At 39.5% G+C, this 22,495-nt stretch overlaps 1 protein-coding gene across 3 annotated transcripts in view; it reads right to left on the bottom strand.

Annotated features, from left to right (window-relative positions):
- DACH2 (dachshund family transcription factor 2) overlaps nucleotides 1-22,495 on the bottom strand; it is a 400,510-nt gene that overhangs the window by 82,831 nt on the left and 295,184 nt on the right. For all 3 annotated transcript variants that reach the window (XM_074203764.1, XM_074203765.1, XM_074203766.1), the window contains exons 4-5: nucleotides 7,680-7,835; nucleotides 4,934-5,106 (exon numbers count right to left, since the gene is read on the bottom strand). In XM_074203764.1, coding sequence (XP_074059865.1) covers nucleotides 4,934-5,106; nucleotides 7,680-7,835 — 329 coding nt within the window. The remainder of the gene's footprint in view (nucleotides 1-4,933; nucleotides 5,107-7,679; nucleotides 7,836-22,495) is intronic.

Raw genomic sequence — 22,495 nt, 5'->3', positions numbered from 1 at the left:
GGAGCTAGACGACAGCACAGAAAGTTGTCAGGGGATTTGCAAAGTTGGTTTCTGGATATGGGGAGGGAGGAAGTCACACTGCTTGGGGGACCCTGATGAGGGATGCATTTATATTTTTTCCACCTGAAACATTTCCCCAAATGGGAGCTCCAGAATCCCAGGCCTATACTTGCCCAGGCTTCCGATATTTCCCTCTTCTGAATGCTCAATGGTGCAGTGAGAAAGAGAGAGAGCCCAAGTGCACAGAGTGGCGTGTTCATTCGAATTTGCAAGCATTCAAACAAACAGCATTAGCCTGTCATATTACAATAAATACCCATCTGATTTGAATATGCAATCAATCACAGTTGTCTGGTTTTCTTCCAAATTTCTTTTCCAAAGAGCCAGGAAAATAAGAAGCAAAAATATTGAATTAACAGACAACTGAAAGGTTCAACTGTGTGAAAAAAAGCAAATAGAAATCATTCCCTTTAAGAGATAGAAATTGTACCTTCAAGGAGGGAAGAAGTTCCATAAAATGGGAAGAGAGGAAGGGCAGTAATGAATCAGATCAGAGATCTCTAAGGGGCCTTTCCTGCTCTGAGAGCAGGATGACGATAAAAATTCCTGGCTTTTATCTACCTTCATCTCTGGATATTTGAAAGGTCACACAGCTAGGTAATTATTAAGTGTTTGAGGCCAAATTTGAACTCAGGCTCCCCTGACTCCAGGGCTGGTGCTCTATCCACTGAGCCACCGAGCTGCCTTAGTTTTTTTTTTTTTTTAATGAAAAATAAGATCCATTCTGCAGAACAAAAGCTGAGGCACAGAAAAGTCAATAATGATAATGAACATTTCTATTACATCAAGTTAAACTTTGGAAGGTGCTTTATTTGATCTTCATAGTTGTGAGAGTGAGGAAGGTGGGGCAGTTGTGGGGGGGCAGGGATTTTTTTTTTGGACTGGACCTGTGATTTCTGGGATGGAGGGACAGCTGGATTTTGAAGAGGTCACATGACCTTTATGGGAACCCCCAAAGTTGATCTTCTACACTTCTACAGAGAGGCTCAAAACTAAAGAAACTTGCCCAAGCAGGGTCACAATAGCTCATCAGTATCTGAAGCAAAATGTAAAGCTCTCCTAACTTGAGGGCAAGCAAACTAGACTCCGGAGAGCTTCTTCCAGGCCATATGTTTGATTGCCATCCTCACAACCTTCTGAGCATACTCTTAACAGGCCCTTCCATAACATACACAAGAGAGCCTAGAGTTAGCAATCCTGACACTTCATTGCAGACTATCAAAAAGAGTGGCTTAGCAGAAAAGTCCACGTGGGATAAAATATAATTACAAAAGGTTTCAGCAAATTAATCCTTTTTGAATTTTCACTATATAAAAGCCACTAAATATCTATATTTAGCCATTTTTTGCAAAATGACTTCAGTCCTAGGCATTACTTGCCAAGTTTCTGAGGCAGGAAATTTTTTATGGCAGGATTGTAATTCCCTGAAAGTAGGGATTTATAATTGAAATGCTGACAGACCTTCAACTCCAGTGATGCTAGCAGGTGACACTGTAATCACATTAGATTATATTATAGAAGGAAAGGAAGGTTTTGTGGGCCTGGTCATTGTGACTATACCTAATTTATAGTATCCCTGTCAAAAAGAAATCAAATTTCATAGTTATGACATTTCTTTCTGAAGGACTAAATGTTAACTTTGCTGATCACACAAATTTCAGCAGGATGCCTTCCTTCTAAATGGCAATTGTGAAACAAAAGGCATGATGACTTCATTCAAATAGCTTATAAAAGAATTTAGTTATACTGATTTAAAAGGTATGAACAGCAGTGTAATAGTGACAAGAGTGCTGGGCCTGGAATGAGGAAGATCCAAGTTCAAATGCCATGTCTGATATTAAGCAGTTTAGGACCTAAGGGATAAATGGTGAGTCTACCTAGTAGAGACAGTTCCCTTTGTCAAGAAAATGAAACCCTTCACCTAATTTAGAAGTACATGTTCATGTGAAGGCCAATCAGTAAATCAGAGATACTTTTTGGTATTAATGAAAAATAAATTGTGAGACTTATAAAAATTTTCATTTGAGGATGCTGACTTCTGGTAATCACTGTTTGAAGGGACCACCTTGAGTAGACACCATTCACCAAAAAGCACATCAGAGGAACATATAAGAAACAGTAGGGATCTAGTCCAAATTTGAAACTGGGAACAACTGAGATGGTTGGCACTTTTGAGTTGTGAAATTCCATGCTTCGCTGGTTTTTTTTTAACCATCTCTGTGATTTCTTGGTCTAAGAAACTCCCTCTTACCACCCCAAATTGGCACTAGCCCTTCAACTCATTGACTGAACTGTCAGAAGGGCTAAGCCGGTAAATGATTTGCCTGAAGTAACATGTCTGTGTGTGTCTGAGATGGTACATGAACTCAGGGGTTGCAAACTCCAGGGCCAGTTGTCTATTCTGTCTCATCCTTCTCATTCTCCAATCAGAGGTTCATTTCCTATGCAACATCTATGTTATCTAATGCAGAGAGTATGGACTATGCGTATATTGGAAAGAGTTAAATTCTTTAATCTCTAAGTCCAAAAGAGAACAATTTTCAAAGACAATTCTCCACCACTATATATTATTGTAAACTAAATCCTAAACACAGGTGGACTGAACAAACTCGTCTTGTTTGACGCCAGGAAAAACTGAAACCATTATGGGAAATAATCAGTTTGCCCTCATTGCAGGCTCTGGTGGAACTAGATGGCTCCTCAGCTACTATAGAGTTTGATTTTGTGACTCCATGGCACCAAAGAAAACTGTCGAAAATAGGGCAAGTTCTGAGATTTGTTGTTCTTTAGTCATATCTAACTCTTCATGACCCCATTTGGGAGTCTTTTTTGGCAAGTATCCTGGAATAGTTTGCCATTTCCTTCTCCAGCTTGCTTTACAAATTAGAAAAGAGAGGCAATCTGGGTGAAGTGACTTGCCCAGGTTCACAGAGTTAGTGAGAATCTGACCTGGTGAGGTCTGGCACTGTATCCACTACAGTGTCCCCTAGCTGCTCAAGTTCTGAGATGATGAGAGTAACTACCTCATTAACCCTTCTCCAGGTCCCACTTCTAAATTGCCTCTTTCTATTATTATTATTCCAGTCACTTTGAAAGTCTCCCTCCCCTCTGAAAACCAAGCAGTTCTCAAGTCTAACTGCTTCTGTAGTATAGCCCTTCCTTTCTGCTCCCCTTCCAACTTACAGTTCCTGAGGATATCACCCCTGTTTTACTGTTTGCCCCAATCAAATCATTTCATCAACTCATCAGCTTTTTCCAGATATTCCCTGAGCCTCTCCCAATCATACCTTTGGTTTTAGCACTTTTTTTGTGTTAAACTGTCCTTTCTTTTTAGGTCAAATACCATTTCTTCTTTGTATTTCTCCCCAAATTTTCTACCACCATTTCCTTGGATGATCTCTTTTCTTCCTCTATCCACACAGCCCTCTGACAGAATGTAGTCTCAGTCTTAGAAGGGATCTTCATGGCTCATCTGGCCATGGGGTTTTACCCTATGCAGCAATCCCCACTCTAGGCTTTCTCCTACATCAAACCTCTACTTGAATTCTCCTAGAGATAAGAATTTCTCAGAAACAGAGTACCCAATTTCTAATATTTCTTCAGGATCAAGATTAATATATTATATTATATTATATTCTACTTTTAGTGTATTTCTGTTTCTCTAATAATCTATAAACTCCCTAAGGGAAGAGACTATGACTTATTATTGTATCCTGCAAAATTTGCACATATTTGTTGGTTCAAACAATTTGCAGTTCTCTGGGCTACTTCTTCAAGGATAGTTCTCCATGTAACCATGAGAACTTCCATAACCCTCCATACCTATAGACTCTTCTATCACCTTGCTGGCAGAAGTAAAAAGTTCTTTAACTGTCATTATCAATATATGAGTCTTTTTATGTCACGATGATATGTTCAATTCTGGGCACCAGAATTTAGGCAGAACATTGATAGTCTAGATGCCATGAAGAGAATATGATCAGGAGGGTAAGGGACCTCAAGTATAAGCCACAGGAGGATTGGCTGAATGAAGTGGGGTTGCTTGGATGGACAAGATAAGATGTTTAGAGGGACAGGACAGGGATTATCAAGTATTTGAAAGACTGTTCCCTGAAAGAGGGGATTGAACTTGTTCTGCAAGATAACCAGGTGGCCCAGTGGATAGAATGTTAAATCAGGAAGAGCCAACTTCCTGAGTTCAAATCCAGATTCAGATACTAAGTATATGATCCTGAAGAAGTCACTTCACCCTGTTTGCTCTGTTTCCTTGACGGGAATATGAGAATAATAACAAAACTGACCTCACAGAGTGCGTGTGAGGATCCAATGAGATACTTACACAAAATACTAGCAGTGTCAGGCTCATAGGAAAAGCTCTGTAAATACTCACTCCTATTCTCTTCCATTCCCTTCCCTCCTCCCACAGAGGACAGAATCAGGAGCAAAAGAATCAGATTTCAGCTGAAATTAAGGGAAAAAACCTTCCTAAAATGGAAAGTGCAGGGACTTCTCCCTTCCTGGGGGGTGGGCAGGTGGGAGTCTTCAGATAAAGGCTATATGACTAGTTAGAAGAGATTCTCAGGTAGGTGAAGGCGAGATGTGCTTTGACTTCTTCCCATAATTGTCAGAGGCTTTCTCCTGATGCATCTTTTCTCTCTCACCCTGGTTATCTCTATAGCTAGTTTAATGAGTAGTCTCTGGGGCCTAAATACACTGGCTCATCCAGGAGTTATACCTCATTTTCTGAACAGCACCATCAACTTCTCACAAGTCCAACTTACTTTTGAGTTACTGACCATGACTAGGATGCAGTTATTCCTCCTACGTAATGCCCCCCAAGTATCATCTCCTAAGTCCCATTGGTGTTTTTTACCTTGATGACAGAAGCCTCTGCCCTGGTGAGTGGGCTATGCATCTGGGCTGCAGCAGCCATGTTGGCAATAGTATTGAGGTGGTTCATCTGATTCATTGCCATGGCAACTGATGCAGGAGGCAAGGTGACAGGCAGCAGTGGATGAGGCATCATCATAAATGGCAGGTCAATCCCTAAAAGAGACAGAGTTGTGATAGTAAAAGTGTTACTCATTTCATTCAGGTAAAGCAAAATCACATCCCAAATGGGATTCTAAGGAATCCAAAAAGTTGGATCTAAATTTGTCCTATTGCCTTTGAGCTACGTCTAGACCTTAGCCACTTGATTTGCTGATGGAACCCATGACATTTCACATTGCTTTTACAATAAGAAGACCAATGTCTTTTTTTCTTTTCTTTTTAAAAATATTTGACTTAAATCCATCTAAAATGAAAACTTAGATTAGTCCCTTAAGGAAAGATTGCTGAACCTCCTTTCCATGCAGAATTCTGGCCAACCTTAGTCTCTCTCATGCCACACGTCAATCACAACATTCAGAGAAGAGGAACCACTGGATAGAGTAGGGCTGGGGAACCTCTGGCCCACTGGCCGCATTGGTCTGGGGTGGCCAAGACAGCCAAAGGTTGAGACTCAAAATACAAAATCTAGGACCTTTTTAGAAATGAAGTAATTAAATGTCTGACTAATACAGACCTCAAATGATGTCAGAAATATCCAAATGGCCCTTGGCAGAAAAAAGGCTCCACACCCCTGGTCTATAGGAACCAGAACTCCCTTCTATATATATTCATTTACACTGATTTTTATGGCTAGAGTAGGAAAGGCATGATAGATTGGGGGAGGGAGGAAAAAGCAACACTGCAATGCCAAGATGCCAGACATGCCAGTTGTCATATGACAGAGCAGTGGCAGTCTTAATTAAATGAAGGACACATCAGTCACTACTGTCTCTAGGAAAGACAATCTTGAAATGCACCTTTGTCAAAAGCACACAAGGATCAAAGCAGACCCAGAAAGCTGGAATTTGGACAGACCTCAGAAAAAGAACCTTCTACCTATTTCCTGTGACACTATGTCCCCAGGGCAAATGACTGCAATGGAATATCAGGGAACTCTTTGAGATTCTTTTCCTTTGGCATTCACTCAAAACTCACTATCTTCAAATCTTTTAAGGGGCAATCTATGAGACCCAACTTCTCGACTATGAAGCATTTCCTCTGTGATAAATAAATCATCAAAGTGTCTCAGCACTGCTTTTTCTGTTAATGCAATGAATTACAATGGCCTTTCTGTTTTTTAAACTCAGAGTGTGCCTGACTTTGTCCTCAAATGCTACTGACATGCCCTGGCATTTTCATACTTTCATCACCATACAGCATATGCTGCTGTAATAGCTGGCTGTACAAGCTAAATGAAGTTAATCATTGATTATCTTTCTCCTTACCCTTCATTTCACACTGAACCTAAGTTCAACTTTCCAATGATAGAAAGAACTTTCCTCCACGGTGATATCATTTACTACCAAACTAAGTAGCCCATCACTTGACTTATGGGCCAGTTACGAGATGATCTGTATCAGCACAAATACAGAAGTGGGGGAACCTAGTCCCCATTTCCATCAAAGGCTGAAAGCATACACAAGGCTCGGTTCACTCTAGATACTGGTAAAGCCTAATAAGCTTTCCTCATTCTCCGGAGAGTGTCACCGTCACCCAGACACCATCTGGCCACATCAAGTCAGACGCCTACTTCAAGTTCAGTTGACGTGCAAACTACAAAGAGAGTTGTAAGATGCATGCAGCAGGGCCTAAAAGGTACACAGGTGAATTCGGGGCCACAATATGCCCACCCCGCAAGAATCTATCCTATCCAAGACACCAAAGTGACCTTGAACAGTGAGCCCCATGTGCGGCCCTCATGCAAAGAAGATGCAAATTTGGAATCAGAGACCAAGCTGAAAACATTAAAACAAAAACCATCATCAGTACATCTCACTCCAGCAATCTGTCTCATTTAGTTCTATGCCAAAAATATTCTGAAGCCTTAAGAATATGGACAAGACAACAAATCCTTATTGTTGAAATTGACAAGTGATGTTATCACTCAGCGACAACCTGCAGACTCCTTAGGGAAGAATTCATTTCTTAATGTTGCCCAGCAGCTGGGGTCACCTCTGTGACCCATCACACCCTTGCTGTAGATTTTCAGAGACCTGAGATGCTGACACAGCTTCATTTTAAATGGTCCTCAGTTGCTTGTCAATGTCAGGGCTCCCTCCATGAGAGAAGCCAAAGTGGCAGAGAAAGACAAAGGGGGTTATCGTCCCTAACCAAAATGGCCTTCGAGGTTAAAACTAGCACTGGAGTAAGAAAGCTCTGTAGGATCCTGGACTCCATGGACCATATAGTGAAGCCTACAGATCACCATTCAAATCATGTTTTTCAAACCATAAAATAAAAGACAAAGGATTACAAAGGAAACCTCTCCAAAATTACTGTTAAAAATGCTTACCAGTCCTAGCTTAAGAATTCCTGGCCTAGAAGCTGAATCCCTCAACCTAGTTACCAGGACTCTCCCTGCATTCCATCACTTCTTTAAACAGCAGCCCTCAAAACGGAGAATTCAAGATCTTAAATCACCGACTGAAAAGAATGGCAGTACTACTGCATACCCAAATAGTCTAGTGAATTTGAAGGAGGGGGAGTTGTTCTCTTCCCTCTCTATGAAATGAGGATAACATACGTACTGTTGGTCAGCAGGTGATTTTGCTGGAGAGGATTCAGTGGATGGGCACTTCCAAGGGTGGCCTGGCCTGGCAGTGTGGCATGGCCCATATTGGGCTGGGTTCCTGGAGCCATAGAAGACTGCATCTTTTCCTTCTCCCAGGAGGAGTCAGTTCCACCTGGAAAACAGTGTATGAAACAGTTTAATACAGCAGTGATCCCTGAAGAAGCCTTCTGGTGCAGACTGGCTACAATGGATGTTGCCTCAAGCAGAATCGGGACTGACTCACAGAAGTTGATTTGAACACTGCTTTCAAGAGAATCCAGTGACCCTCAGAGAGGAGTTACCCCTGGGATTATGGAGGCAGTCATGCTGGAAAGCAGGGGCCCCTTCTCTAATAGCTGGTCGATCTGTCACAACAATGAAGGGATTGGGAGGTGGGGGGAGGGGGAGGGAATGGTACAACAAATGGCCAACATTTTGTCTGAGTGGTTTGGAGGAGTGCACTTCAGGGCGCAGAGGGGAATTAAGAAGACCTTGATGTCAAACCTAAATGGACAGCATAAAAGAGGAAGAGTAGATCTTTTGAGGTTCCCAGATGTGGCCCTCTTGAAGGCAATCTCTTCATCAAGCCCAGTCCTAGTTAAGAAGCTTTCTCTATGTATACATAAAATACACTAGAACTACCATTAAAAGATGGGCTCTTGGTTTGATTTGCCTCTTGTCTTTGATCACAAACACAAAGGAAAGGGAAGCAAAGTAAAGTGCATGTGGGTACACAATCTCCTACATCCTCATAATGACTTTCAATGACACAGCCAATTCAGGTATTACTTAGAATTGTCTGTAGAGAAAAAATCAGAGTCTGCTCTCAAGCTCTGGGAGAACAAAGGCAGCAATAACCAAATAACCATTTCTAGGCTCTCCATTTAATCTGAAAGTGGAGAAGCTCTCCAATTGAACAGACATTGAGTGCCACTCTATGCTATACCAACTGTCTGATCCAGTCAAACCATTTGGAGCTCTTCAATATGTCTGCCTGTATGATAGCTTCTTCATCTGCTTATAATGTGGGCAAGAGAGACCTTAATCTTTTTGGAAGTTTGTAAAAAAACCAAAAGAGTTTCTAGACTATCCAGGGACAGGACTTCCAGTTCTTCCTGAAAGTTTTTTTCCAGACTTAAGAAGCTACCTAAACAAAAGCATCACTAGTGCCTTCATGATGGTACCCCCAACCCTGACTCCACAGAGTCGGGCTTAAATAAACATTTTGTGGGTCACTTCCCTGAGATACTAGGAGGCTTATGGTGTAATTGATGCTATAAACCAAGGTGAGGATGCTCTTCTAGTGCATTGATCATTTATGTAAGTTCTTCCAGAAGCAAATCTAAAGTACTTAGGGACAGTCCAAGAGGTAGAAAGTTTGGTTTGAATTAGATGAGGTCCAGTTTAGGGTCACAAGTCTTTCCCACACTGTGGTTCCAACTAAAATCCAACATGAGTTGGGGTTTGGATGAGCCACTGGTCTTCCAATGGGAACAGTTTATTTTCACTTTTTCTCCAGATGCTTTTACTGTGGCACAGTCCCTGCTCAAGAGTAGGGAGGCAATTTATGGTTGGCATATTGACATAATTTAGCATTCACAAATTTGAAATTCCAATTAGAATCAATATGCAGAGTTTTATGCAATGGAGAGGGGGAGAGGGGGAAGCCCTGTTCTCATAAAAGGAGAATGAAAGCCCATGGCAAAACTGAAAAGTCCTTAGGCTAACACTTGGCCAATAAATATGATTAATACTAGAATGTTAAAAGATCAATCGCTGAGCAGAAAAGGAATCACTCCATCATTTTAGCCCTAGATACAAGCTAAGAATTGCCTTGCCATTATAGAACTCTGATTTGTAAAATGATGAGCAATACACTGGCAAAGAGAGGTCTGCTTAGATGATACTAAAGTATGCAATGTAATATAAAATATAATATAGTAGAGTATTAAGTAAGATAATAATGTAATATAGTATAGTGAATATGATATGATATGATATGATATCGCCCCGTTCAAACAGCAATAGCATCCGGATTGGAAACTTAACTATGCTGAGACCAAGTTCAAAAAGCCTAAAGTGCACTGGGGTGGGGGGTGGGAAGTGGGGAATGGGGAGAGCTGAGATAAGCCATCCCAGAAGTCAGACTGTAAGCATGTTCATAAACAGTCCGAGTGAGGTCCTGTTACTTGGTTTTGTCTCCCTGCTGATGATTCCTGCCTTTATACAAAGCAGTACAGTGATAATGACATACTGGAGAAGGACCAAGATGGCTGACAAAAAGTTACCTGAGAACAGAAGAGCAGTAAGAAGGTTTATAAATGACATGGCCCACCTTCTTCAAAATGCTTCCTGATAAGTTATAACTCAGTGCTATGGCCCTATGTTACAATTAGCAGTTCAGAGATGACCGATTCTCTAGTGCAGAAACTAAGGTAAAACATTTGGCTCCTAGGTTTCACAATGAGTGAAGAAAAAAAATCCTAAAAAGAAACCTAAGGGGCGGCTAGGTGGCATAGTGGATAAAGCACTGGCCTTGGAGTCAGGAGTACCTGGGTTCAAATCTGGTCTCAGACACTTAATAATTACCTAGCTGTGTGGCCTTGGGCAAGCCACTTAATCCCATTTGCCTTGCAAAAAACCTAAAAAAAAAAAAAAAAAAAAAAAAAAAAAAAAAAAAAAACCTAATCCCATCAGTCCTCACCAGATGCCTTTTTCCAATTTGGGGAGAAATTATGTGGAAATAAACTATGATTACAAAGAGAAGAAAACATTTTTTTAAAAAAGAATTTTAAAGCCTTCTACCGAAGACATGTTCAAATTCACAAAAAATGGACATCAGTATGGAAAAGGAAAGGATCAGTAAATCATGCACTAGTGAATTATATCAAACTAAACTAATTATTGAAAATATGAAAAGCAGTATTGATGATAATCCTTGTAATATTCATCTATGAGGGAAACAGCAACTTCCAAAATGCCAATACCATCAACTGTAAAGTCTATATGGCCTAGACAGAGTTTCCATTTTAATTCAGGGAAAATGTGGCCTCTCCTAGGTCTCCAAGATGAGCACAAAGTGTCGACTAAGGTGAAAAGAAGGCAACAATCTAGAGGCCCCAACACGTCCACATTCTCTCCTAAGTCCTAGGATGTGTGTGAGAAAAGGAGACAGCTCTCAGGGAGGGGTCTAGACAGTAAGAACAGAACAAGATGAAAATTCTATGTTTAACAGACTTGTATCATCATTAACTCAAAATCAAAGACATTAAAAAATGTCAGAGGCTTACAGTTCATGAACTTGGAATTATGAATGACTTTTAAAGGAATCCCCAACATGCATGAAGATGATGCCTTGGCTGCTTCCCCTACCCCACAAGGCCTTGTATTCAAGAAGTCAATATAGCCCCTGAAAGTCAAAGCTGTGGGTTAGGAGGTGCTTTTGAGTCCATGGTCTGTCCCAGGACTCATTTTAGGGCTCTGGACCTACTGCTGAACCTTCCTAGCTTTTAGGGATAACAAATAATTGCCCAAACTCCTTGTCATTTGAGGAGAATTCACATGTTAACATGGGGAAATTCATTCAGGCTGAAAGGTCACTTAAGCATTTTGTCTTCTGATGAGCTCTACTGGTTAAAACACCATGCTAATAGGTTCTGTTCCATACCCACGAACATATGTGGTTGGATCAAGTGAGAATGGGTGAGTAGATCAGCACAGATTTATCCCAATGCTTGAAAAAAAAACTCCTGGCTCATGCCTTGCTAAGAAGTAGGTTGATAATGATGATGATAATGATGTTATTATTGCTGCTATTTGTTCAGTCAAGGCTGACTCCTTGTGACCCCATTTGGGATTTTCTTGGCAAAAATAATGGAGTTGTGAGCAGATTCATTTTCCAGCTCATTTTACACAGGATGACATTTCACATTGAGAAGTGACTTGCTCAGGGTAACACAGCTAGGAGGTATCTGAAGCCAGGTCTTCCTGACTAGGTTCACTGCCCTATCCACTGTGCCATCTCGCTGATAGGTTGATAGCGCCATTTAATCAGATAAATAACAATGCCTGCTTATTTTAGGTGTGTCACACATGGTAGCTGTCAAGAATTACTCAAAGCTGAAATTTCAATGGCAAGGTGGACAGACTGAACAAGTGCTACTTAAGCCAAATCTTGGGGCAGCTGGGGGAGCAGTGAACAGAAGACCAACCCTGCAGTCAGGAGGACATGGGATCAAAGCTGGCTTCAGATACTTAATACTTTTTTAGCTCTGTGACCATGAGCTAGTCACTTAACTCCATTGCCTTGAAACCCATCCCCTCCAAAATAAATCTCTTATATCTAAAAACAAGATAAACCACAGACTTACAAGAAAACAAGTTGAATTTGTACATCCAGCCCAAGAAATGGAAAACAGTCCATTCCTTTCTGAACAAAATTGCAGCAAGAGGTGAATATTGCCTGAGGGTCACTTTAAGACATGATGAGTGAAGCCTGAACATGATTGGTGTTGTGTTTCTAAGCAGAGTTCAGGGAATGAGATCCCTTGGTGTGCCGGGCCTGGTTTGTGTCTGTGTGCTCAGTGACAGCTGGGGCCTTGGATGCCATGGTCATGGCTAGACTGTATAACAGAGAAAACTCTCCCAAAATGGTGACAGCACAAGTGACATTTTCTTTCCATGGATTCTCATGTCCAAATGCTAAATCTACTATGGATACCACTGCTCAGGAAGGAAGATAAAGATCCCAGCAAGTCCAGAAAGTGGTTTTCTGCAAGATCCGAGGATTGTTTTGGATGCCCAGGTAGCTTTTAAGAACATGGAGTTCATGAAAATGCTATTTTCCCTAGGACAAGTATCTCCTTCCCAAAGTGCTAAAATCCAAGACCCTGTAGGTGTTTTCTTAGCATGATTTGAGCTTCTCCTCTAGGAATATGGGATCTGTTGAATGACAGCCCATTAGCAAGTGTTTAAGCAGGAGATGAGCAGAAAAGTCAACCGAGTCAGTGTCTTGCTGTGCCATATGTATTCTGGAAATACTAAATATCCATTGTTGTGAATAAAGGTTTATTAATGTGAAAGATGCATTTTAAAGGCAAAGATCTAATGTTCTGAAGCAGTAATTTTTTTCATGCCAAGAAAAAAGAGAGTGGGAGAATCTGACTGTCATTATATATTATTTCCAATGACTCCTTTCACAGTATGGTGACTACACCCTAATTCCCCAAGGCTGCCACCCTAAACCAGGCCCTCTTCACCTCTTGCCTCCACTATTGTACTAGGTTATCTAATTGGTCTCCTTCCCTCCAGTCTCCTGCTCAGACCCATCCTTCACAGAGAAATCAAATTGATAGTCTAAAAGCACAAATATGACCAGGTCATTCCTCTGTCAAGAATAATCAATATCTCCCACTGGCTCTAGAATAAAGCACATACTCCTCTTTTTGTCATTTCAAACTTTGCTCATCTGTCCCCAGCCTGCCTCTCCAAACTGAACATACTCTTTCTCCAGTCAAAAAATGGCTTAGTAGGTGTTCCTTCAATTTTCAACTCAAGGTTCACCTCCTACATGAGGTCTATCTATCTATCTATCCTCATCCTCTCAGTTATTGGTGCCCTCCCCAAGCCAGAAGTTCCTTATTGGTGAACATACTATTTCACCCCCCAAAGAGAAGAGAAGCTCCTGAAGGCCAGAGACTGTTCCATCTTTGACTCTGTATCCTTAGTATCTAGGCCAATGCCCTAGGAACTTAATAAATGATTGGTGAACTGAACTGAGAGAAGGTAATGTCATTTTTGTATTGTTCCTATAAATAATCAGCTCAGTGTTTATAAGAAATTTCCACATGACATCAAAATAATGATTTGGGGAAGGATGTACTTCTCCAATATGATTATGAGTAGCAGTGTGATAACAGTAGAAATGGCTCTAGTCAATCAAAGCTTTCCTCTATCTTGTAATCTACTAAAGCAAAAGGAAATTTGTGCTCTTCTAAAGACTTTTAAATGGGTTACCTCCCTGGGTTCCTAAGGATGTTTCTCTGTGTGGTGAAAAGTTAAATTGATCCTACCTGACTGGTAGCTGCCAAAAGCCTGTAAGGGAGCCAAGTGATGAGGAAGGGAGCCACAATCCCCTAAGGGCAAAGAAGGATTGATACCATTATACAATATCAGTATTAACATTATTTAAGCATTAAAATGAATATATATATATATATATATGCTTTCCTACATAGCATAAAACCACTTTAAATTCTTATAGAACTTCATACTTTTCTAAACATTCCCATACTCATTTTCTCATTTGATCTCCACAACAACCTTATGGATTTGAAAGGATCATATTATAAACACCGTAAGTTTGAAGAAATTGAGTCCTGGGGCAGCTAGTAGCACAGTGGATAGAGTACCAGCCCTGGAATCAGGAGGATCTGAGTTCAAATCCAGTCTCAGACGCTTAATGATTACTTGGTTGTGTGAATAAGTAATAATTACTTAACTTGGGCAAATCACTTTAAAAAAAACCCAAAGTAGAAAAAAAACAGGGAGAAAACCTAGCTATACTGACCCTTGATCTCTAGCATGGTATTGTGGATAAAGGGCCTCCCCACATACCGTGTTATTTTGCCAAGTCATTCTTCCATGCCCCAGGTAACTTTCCAAGGCTATAAGTTATACATGAATTACAAATCAACAGAGAAATGAATTTCTATAGTTCCCTATACTGACAAACCCCAAAAATCTAAATTTCATCTACCCTACCCCACTCCCAAATCCTAAACTAAACTGGTTTCTAGAGACTATGATCTTAAAAAAATCAACTCCTTTATAACATATAATGTAAATACAGTTAGATTGTAATTTGCAGTTATGTAATGGCTTCCTCTGAGACCATGCTTTTAGGGTACTACAGAATCGTCAGCTCTAATCGTTGGCAAATTATATTTCAAATTTTATTAGACTTCATTTCAAGGTTAAAAAGTAGAATTTTATAAAATTTCAACTGAAATCTTCCAACATTTGGATGAAAATTCCTGTTTCTTGCTCCTCTTAAATCGTTCTGATATGTTTTCCCCCATAATGTCTGTGCTCCTTTCCCAGATCCTCAGTATCTCCACTTTGCTCTCTGTCATTCTAACTCTCTTACTCCTAACCTTATATAGTCAAGCATCAGTATTACCATACTGAGCCAGCTCCAAACCAACCCCAGCCCCACAGAGTTTGGGTTATGGCTTTCCCAGGTATCTGGGGGAGGGGTGTTGGGTGGGATGAGAGGTAGCATTTATGATTAATCTCTTAAAACCTCCAAAACAGACTTGACTGGAACAAACTGCGGCCATGTAGGAAGAGACTAAGTTTGTTAAAGATTCCTTTGGAACAAAGATTCAAGTTAGGGAGCTCCCCAGCTGGTAGATGTTTAGAAATGACATTCTATATTCCCTCTGGCCACAGTTAGGAAGCCTAGCTCTCTAGCCCATCATCTCTCAATCTAGAAGGCACTGACAGAATGTTGTTGGAATCAAAGCAGGATGAGATTAGATTGCCAAAGTGCTGAAATGAAGCATAGTGCACCAGAAAAGTCACTGAATCTGCAAACTATGGGCAATCATTCAAAGATTAACTCTTCTATATACTGTCTGCAGGACCTTGATCAAATTGTTTCACATTGATGGAACTCAGCTTTCACATTCATTCAATGAGCAGATTGGTCTAGAGCATACTCAGGCCCATTCCAGCTCTAAAGCTATGAGGTTTTGATTTTCTCTGACAAAGGAGACAATCAACCCCATTTGGTCCATACCAAAGAAACAACTACAAATGGCTAGATGATCCAACTCATTAAATGATCTTCACATTTCGTACCTTCTGCTCTCCCTCAAAAATCAGGCAATCCATCTATTTCAATTCTGCCCTCAAACCCATTACCTTTGAAATGAGCATAACTTTAGTGTATTTCATTCACCTAATTCCAAGGACTACCCAGGATGAAGGCCACTGGTCCCTTAACATTATAAAATGAGTCTATGTGATGGTGGTTGCACAAAGAAAGACCAAATATAACCTTAATCAATGAGACAATTTACTGCTTCCTTTCAGGAAGAGCTCTTATAAAAACCAATTTCTTATTAACTTTGTAGGAGGAGTCTTTTTCACCAGTGTAACCTATGATACAATTAGTCCTCTAATGAACAGAAGAGCTGAGAATCCATTATTTTCACTATTGAGGCATGTGTGTATGTGCATGTATGCATGCATGCCTATAGCATATAGTCCTCAAAGTAAGTCACTGCCATCAGATAGGTCTGGGTATTTGATATGGAGAGCTCAAACAGTGGGTTTGCTGGGCTACTTCCAAGCCCCTGATCAAGCAGCTCAGCAGACATAATTACTGCTTGTCCTTGCCAAGGTTTTGAAATGTGCCCATTAAGTTGGCAATTCCCAATCTGTCTATCAGTCAGTCATACTTAAAAAATATGTCTGTCACAACTTAGGTTAAGTAATCTAGCGATAATTATGCAATAAAATTCCATTGAATACCCAAACCTACAGTAAATACTTTGTTCAAACTCTAAAAGAGTGAGTCACAAAATCCAAGATGATTTTAGAAGCAGATGTGAGAAAGATGCTCAGGGCAGCACCTACTACCCAGATGAAGAGAATACATAGTAGGCATTAAGAACATTTCAAAGCCAACTACATTCTGGGCAGAGGGTAGGATGGAGGCCACAGGGAACCACAATTTTTCTTAATGAAACAGATGACTCGAGTGATTTTCCCTCCCTCCAGAAAGAAATGGAGGCAGCTACGACTAAAAAGGACCTTTGTCCAACTTCTAATTCTCTGAAAGCACGGGGTTCCATTGGAAGCCTCAACTGACAAAAGGGGGAGATCAGACTGACAGGCTGCAGTGTGAACTTTTTTCTTTTAAATGATTTCCTTACTATTTTAGAATGAATGAGAACATTATACACAACAGAAAATAAGGGAGGAAAAAGGAAGGTTATAAAGAGGAATGGTGAAAGGAGTAAGGATGTACAATCTGAAAAGTTATATTTTGTCTTTTTAAAAAAATCTATGTAAGTAGGATCATGTCATATAACTGGAGAGCAAAATGTGTGGAAAGAAGAATAGTAGGGAAAATAACAAACTGATGGGCAAAGCTGAATTAAAGGGAAAGATGATCTTGAAAGGAAGTAAAATAAACAAAAAAGTCTGGCAAAACACATTAAAAAACTGTCTTAAACTATATATGAAATTAAAATTGGAATGGACAAAGAAGAACAAAATAAAGACTCAGAAAAATAATATAATTTTGTCTCAGAAGGAAAAAACTATGAATTTTAAAGGAAGCTTCTTCTTTCTTAACATTTACATCGAAATTGAGATGTGGATGAACTACCAATGTCCATTTCATGTGCTCTAGTATCCAAACTTCCTCAATTTCTAACAATGTAGTAAATTAAGACAAAAACATTAAAGGGAAAATATATCTTGTGGATAGGTAAATAGTAACCCTTTCATTACTGACAATTCAAGAAATATCTGTATTCCCAATGAAGAGTAATCAATGAAACAGAGATCTGAGCACTATGGCTATTGTTACTACTTACTTAAGTGTCATGAAGAGGTAAAAGCTTAAAGTCATGAAAATGTTATTAGAGACACGAGGCAATGAAAATTTTTTAAGTCCAGGAAAGATCTGCATCAGGGCACCCTGCATTTGACTAATAGGAAATCATTTTTCCAGTAGCATTTCATTGAAATCTGAAAAACAAAGATGTCTATATTTCTTCATGACTACAACATATACTTTCTGATTAAGTGATCTTCTCTTGGGTGTGTATGCAGAAAACATCATAAGAACAAGGTCTCAGAAAATGAATGAATGTGTGACATATGAATTGGAGGCCTGGGAGAAATGGACTCTCTTAAACTCTAAGAATGGCAAGCTATATAATGAAATGTGCTTTTTTTTAAAAAAATGAGGAAAGAGGGTTAAAAAAATACAAGAATCCTTGTAGATTCAAAAAGGACTATCATGAAAGTTGACTCTGATATACCACCTCTCTAATTTGTTTAATAATTTACTGACATCTTAGCTCGCCTACTAGATACTATATATATGAATTAATTTATTTATACTCTACATATTAAATAAAAGTCTGATGATGTAAATTATTTTTGAATAACAAATATCAATGAGATGTATATTAGATGCAGCAAGTACCATTAAGAATAGGGAAGATTAGGGGCGGCTAGGTGGCGTAGTGGATAAAGCATCGGCCTTGGAGTCAGGAGTACCTGGGTTCAAATCCAGTCTCAGACACTTAATAATTGCCTAGCTGTGTGGCCTTGGGCAAGCCACTTAACCCCATTTGCTTTGCAAGAACTAAAAAAAAAAAAAAAGAATAGGGAAGATTAAACAATGTCTCACCACTAAGGATGTGCTCAAAGAGTAGACAGTCATTATCTAGGCACAATCGATTGATATTTACATGCACAACAATGAAAGCTGATAAAAATCCATTTAATATTGCTATGTCCCTTTTTCCTATCAAGACTGCCAAAGAAGAGTTGCTTATGAAATTATAAAGATTGAATTAGATATTTCTTGATATAGTGCATTATATGGAAAAGCCTAATGATCTTCTCTTAGGATCATCCAAAGCTGGCAACCATCCCAGTTAAATCAGTTTTTGCTAGAACTCTAAGACAAGGTTCTCATGTTACATGAAGAATTCAGGGGAGGGCGTGAAGTATCTAAAAACGAGAATATTTTATTATAAAGATGGAGTTAATGGATGAGAAAGGAATGTACTAGGAGAAAGGGGAAGGAGAGATAGAATGACCTAAGATATTTCACATAAAAGAGGCAAGAAAAAGCTTCTGCAATGGAGTGGAATGGGGGAAGGTGAGGGGGAACAGGTGAGCCTTCATTCCCATTGCAAATGGTTCAGAGAGGACATAACATCCACACTCAATAAGGCAGAGAAAGCTCTTGCCCTAGACTCTTGCCCTAGAGGGAAAAGGAGAGGAAAGATGGGGGGGGGGGTGTAGGGAATAGAGGAGAGGGAAGATCATGGGATAAGGTAATCAAGGTACAAGACACTTTTGAGGAGGACAGGGTGAAGGAAGAGAGAATACAATAAATGGGTGTGGGGAGGAATGGGATGGAGGGAAATACAGCTAGCAGTAGCAACTGTGGGTAAAAATATTTAAGCAACTTCTCTGATGGATTTATTATAAAGAAGGCAACCCATCCCAGAGAGCCTTCTCTATCTTTGTGGGGGGAGGGACAATTATGTTAGCTTTTACAAGACTACTGTGGTAATGTGCAAATTAATTAGTTAAAATTTGAAACGAAACTATTTGTCCCACACTTAAGTATATGTCTTTGGTTTCTTTTCTGTATCATTTGATATGATTCAACAAAGAAAAGTACAAAATGGTCCCTAATCCTTTGTGGTACCCCTTTCTACTGCTACAGTAATTTTTGGATCATCAAGAAAAAGAGAATATGGGTTTAAGAATCACGATTTAGGGGGTTTGAGGTGCCCATTATGTACCACATACCATACTAATTTCTGGCAGTACAAAGACAAAAAGGAAGGCGTTAAAGAGGGAGAGTGGAAGGAAGATATTTACTATTTGCTGGGGGAGGTATATATCCATGTTTGTGTGGCTGAGAGTGGGAGGTAATAGCAACTTGAAGATCAGGAAAAGCTCCAGATAGAATGAAAAGTGTGTGAGCTGAGTGTTGAAGGAAACAAAGAATCATAGGAGACCAAGGTAAGGAGGACAGCCAATACAAAGTCACGAGATGGGAAATGGAGTGTTCCATATAGAGACTACTAAGGTTGACTTTGGCAAACCCACAGAGTTATGGGTGACAAGTTTGGAAAGGAAGGTTGGCATCAGGATGGGAAAAGTTCCAAACTGCAAAAAATAGAAGTTTATATTTGATCCTAAAGGTACTAGAAAGACAGGGGAGTGAAATAATCATGAGAGAATCTTGGGCTAGATCCAGAGATCTGGGAATCATTTGAATAAAGGTCATCATTAAATCACTGGAAGATGATAAAATCCCTGAATGAGCACATGCTGAGAGAAGAGCATGTCTGTAAGGACAGTATTTCTATCTTCAGCACTGGAGAGGCATTATATTATAAAGTTAGAGCCAATTTGGCAATTAAGGAAGACCTGAGTTCAAGAATAGCCTCAGACACAAACTGACTGGGAACAGGGAAAAGTCACTTAGTTGCCTACTTCTAAGTAAGTTTTTAGAACTAATTTTCAATACAGTATCAGCATGCACTGATGGGGTCATTTCCTGACCTGGGGAATTCCCAATCTCTATTTCCAGTGTTTGGCACAGTAAACCATTAAAAATTTGTCCATTCATTTAGTCTGGACCATTATGGACCTGGAACTAACAGCAACAGCTTTCTGTGATTGAATATTTATTTGTTAATAAGCACAATGCTAATGGGATAGATACTCTTTTGTCATCTCTCATCACTGTTTCAATTGCATAACCAAATTGAAGTTGAGACTGAGTCTGCCCATTTATTTTCTCCAGATCAAACAAATGGGGTACATCATAGAATGACTGCAAACATGACACCCCACATGGCCATTCATACTCAAAGTTCACACAATGCCAACACATTAAGATTAGAGGGGAAACACCTTGAAGGAGGTTCCCAGCAAAGAATGGCTGGTACATCTGGCTGAGTATCAAGTTTTCAGTTTCCAGGACTGACAGTTTAGCATGAGAAATGCATTGAGAAAAAAATAATGCATCATTCACACCTGCAATTGAAAGGCAAGGCTCTCCATTTGATTTCTAAATGAGCTTGTTTAAATTTCGTAAAAATTATAGCAGCTTCAGCACACTAAAAATATATGCATTTTCAAAATTTCTCTGTTTCTATTTTTCTTTTGCATTAACCTTTCAACTGTGAGAAAATATGCTTCCTAGATGTTATAGTACAGAAAAAAGTCCAGATCAGTGTTCTAAATAAAATGTGTGAGATCAGGGTCAGGACAATTCATACTTATGTATTCACACACATTTCCCAAGCTCTGCCAGCATAATGTTTCACAGTGGACTGTGGCCTAAGAGACTTGGACTGGAATTTATAAACTTTAAAAAGAAGTTTGAAAGAAATATTAGTAATGACTCCATTCCAAAACTCAAATTAGGAATCATTCAAATTAGATTATTTTAGAACTAGAAAGGACATTAAAGATCATCTAGTTCTCCTCCCTCATTTTACAGGAATGAGGGAGTACTGTGAGCCCTAGAGAAGAGAGGTGACTTGTCCAAACCCACACAAGGAGACTCAGAGCCCCATCATGTTGTCAGTTCTGCATTCAATTCAATCCAAACAAATTTACAGGCTGAAAGCTGGATCATTCATATATATACTTTCTACCTTCATTGGCACCTTCTATTTTTCATCAGAGGTAGATATATAACCATGGAGTATCATGGATTCATAGTTCAAAACCATCTCTAAAACCATGAATGAGCTGGGGGCCAGAGGAGAGTTGTACAAGGTCATGCAAGCAACAGTTGACAGAGGCAGATTTGAACTTAAGTTCTCTAGCACTGTCCCATGCTTGATTCCCGTGTTTAAATTGTCATGGACACTAGAAAGTGATGTAACACCCCACAGTCATAAGTAGTGACAGCATTCAGGAGGACAAGAAGTGGATAGGTGGATACTCCATGCAGTTACTAAAAGAAGAGTTGCAAAGTAATGCCTCCATCTGGACACCTTGTCTTAGAACCCTGCTCCTTCAACTTCTTCCAAGAGTGCTTCTTTGTGCTCTCTCATGAAATAAATTAGACACTGGATATATTGGGGTCAAACTGATATATACAAAAATAAATGGTAAATATTCATCTTTAAGTTAATAGTTTAAAACAAAATGGTAGCAAACTTATAAAGTGAATCTGTGCAACTTATTTAAATCCTTGTAAAATGATCTTATTTAAGCTATTTATCTGTCTCTGGGGGAGTCTCTAAAGAATTAATATTTCCTTAACAATGAATGAAAAAGAATTCTTTGTGTTGTACTGAGTGTGTGTGTGTGTGTGTGTGTGTGCGCGCGCGCTTAAAGTACAATGAGAAGGGGCAGCTAGGTGGCGTAGTGGATAAAGCATCGGCCCTGGAGTCACGAGTACCTGGCTTCAAATCTGGTCTCAGACACTTAATAATTACCTAACTGTGTGGCCTTGTGCAAGCCACTTAATCCCATTTGCCTTGCAAAAATAAAAAATAAAGTACAATGAGAACAAACCAATCTCCCCCTCCCACCCATCCAGCCTACCCTGCATATGCTTTGCTTCACCATATAGAAGATTTTCTAATTTCGTCATCTTAAAAATCTTGCATTCTAACATTTCATCTTGTTGCTGCTGCACGTATTGTTTTTATCGGTTTGGAAACATTCTTACATTGGTAAGATAGACAGAAATGTGTAGCTGGCTGCTGCCAAGTTGGAAAGAAGAATTAAAAAGCTTTTGTTTATAATAAACTTAAGACAAAATGGATATACCATGCACTGGGAGAAAAGTAGACAAATTGTGTTGTACAAGCAGAATGAAATATTGTCATATTGCAGGACATTGTAAATATTGGACTTTAAAGAAACATGGCAAACTTCGTATGGACAGATGTAGAATGAAACACGAACCAGGAGAACCACATAATAAAAATGAGACCATAACAATTTAAACAGCGTAAAAAAAAGCCAACCCCCACCCAAAAAAAAATCAAATTG

Source organism: Macrotis lagotis, chromosome X (assembly GCF_037893015.1).
Source record: "Macrotis lagotis isolate mMagLag1 chromosome X, bilby.v1.9.chrom.fasta, whole genome shotgun sequence".
In the NCBI taxonomy this organism is placed as follows: Eukaryota; Metazoa; Chordata; class Mammalia; order Peramelemorphia; family Peramelidae; genus Macrotis; species Macrotis lagotis.
Note: the sequence above shows the minus strand (reverse complement) of the source record. Positions and strands in the feature narration are given on the sequence as shown.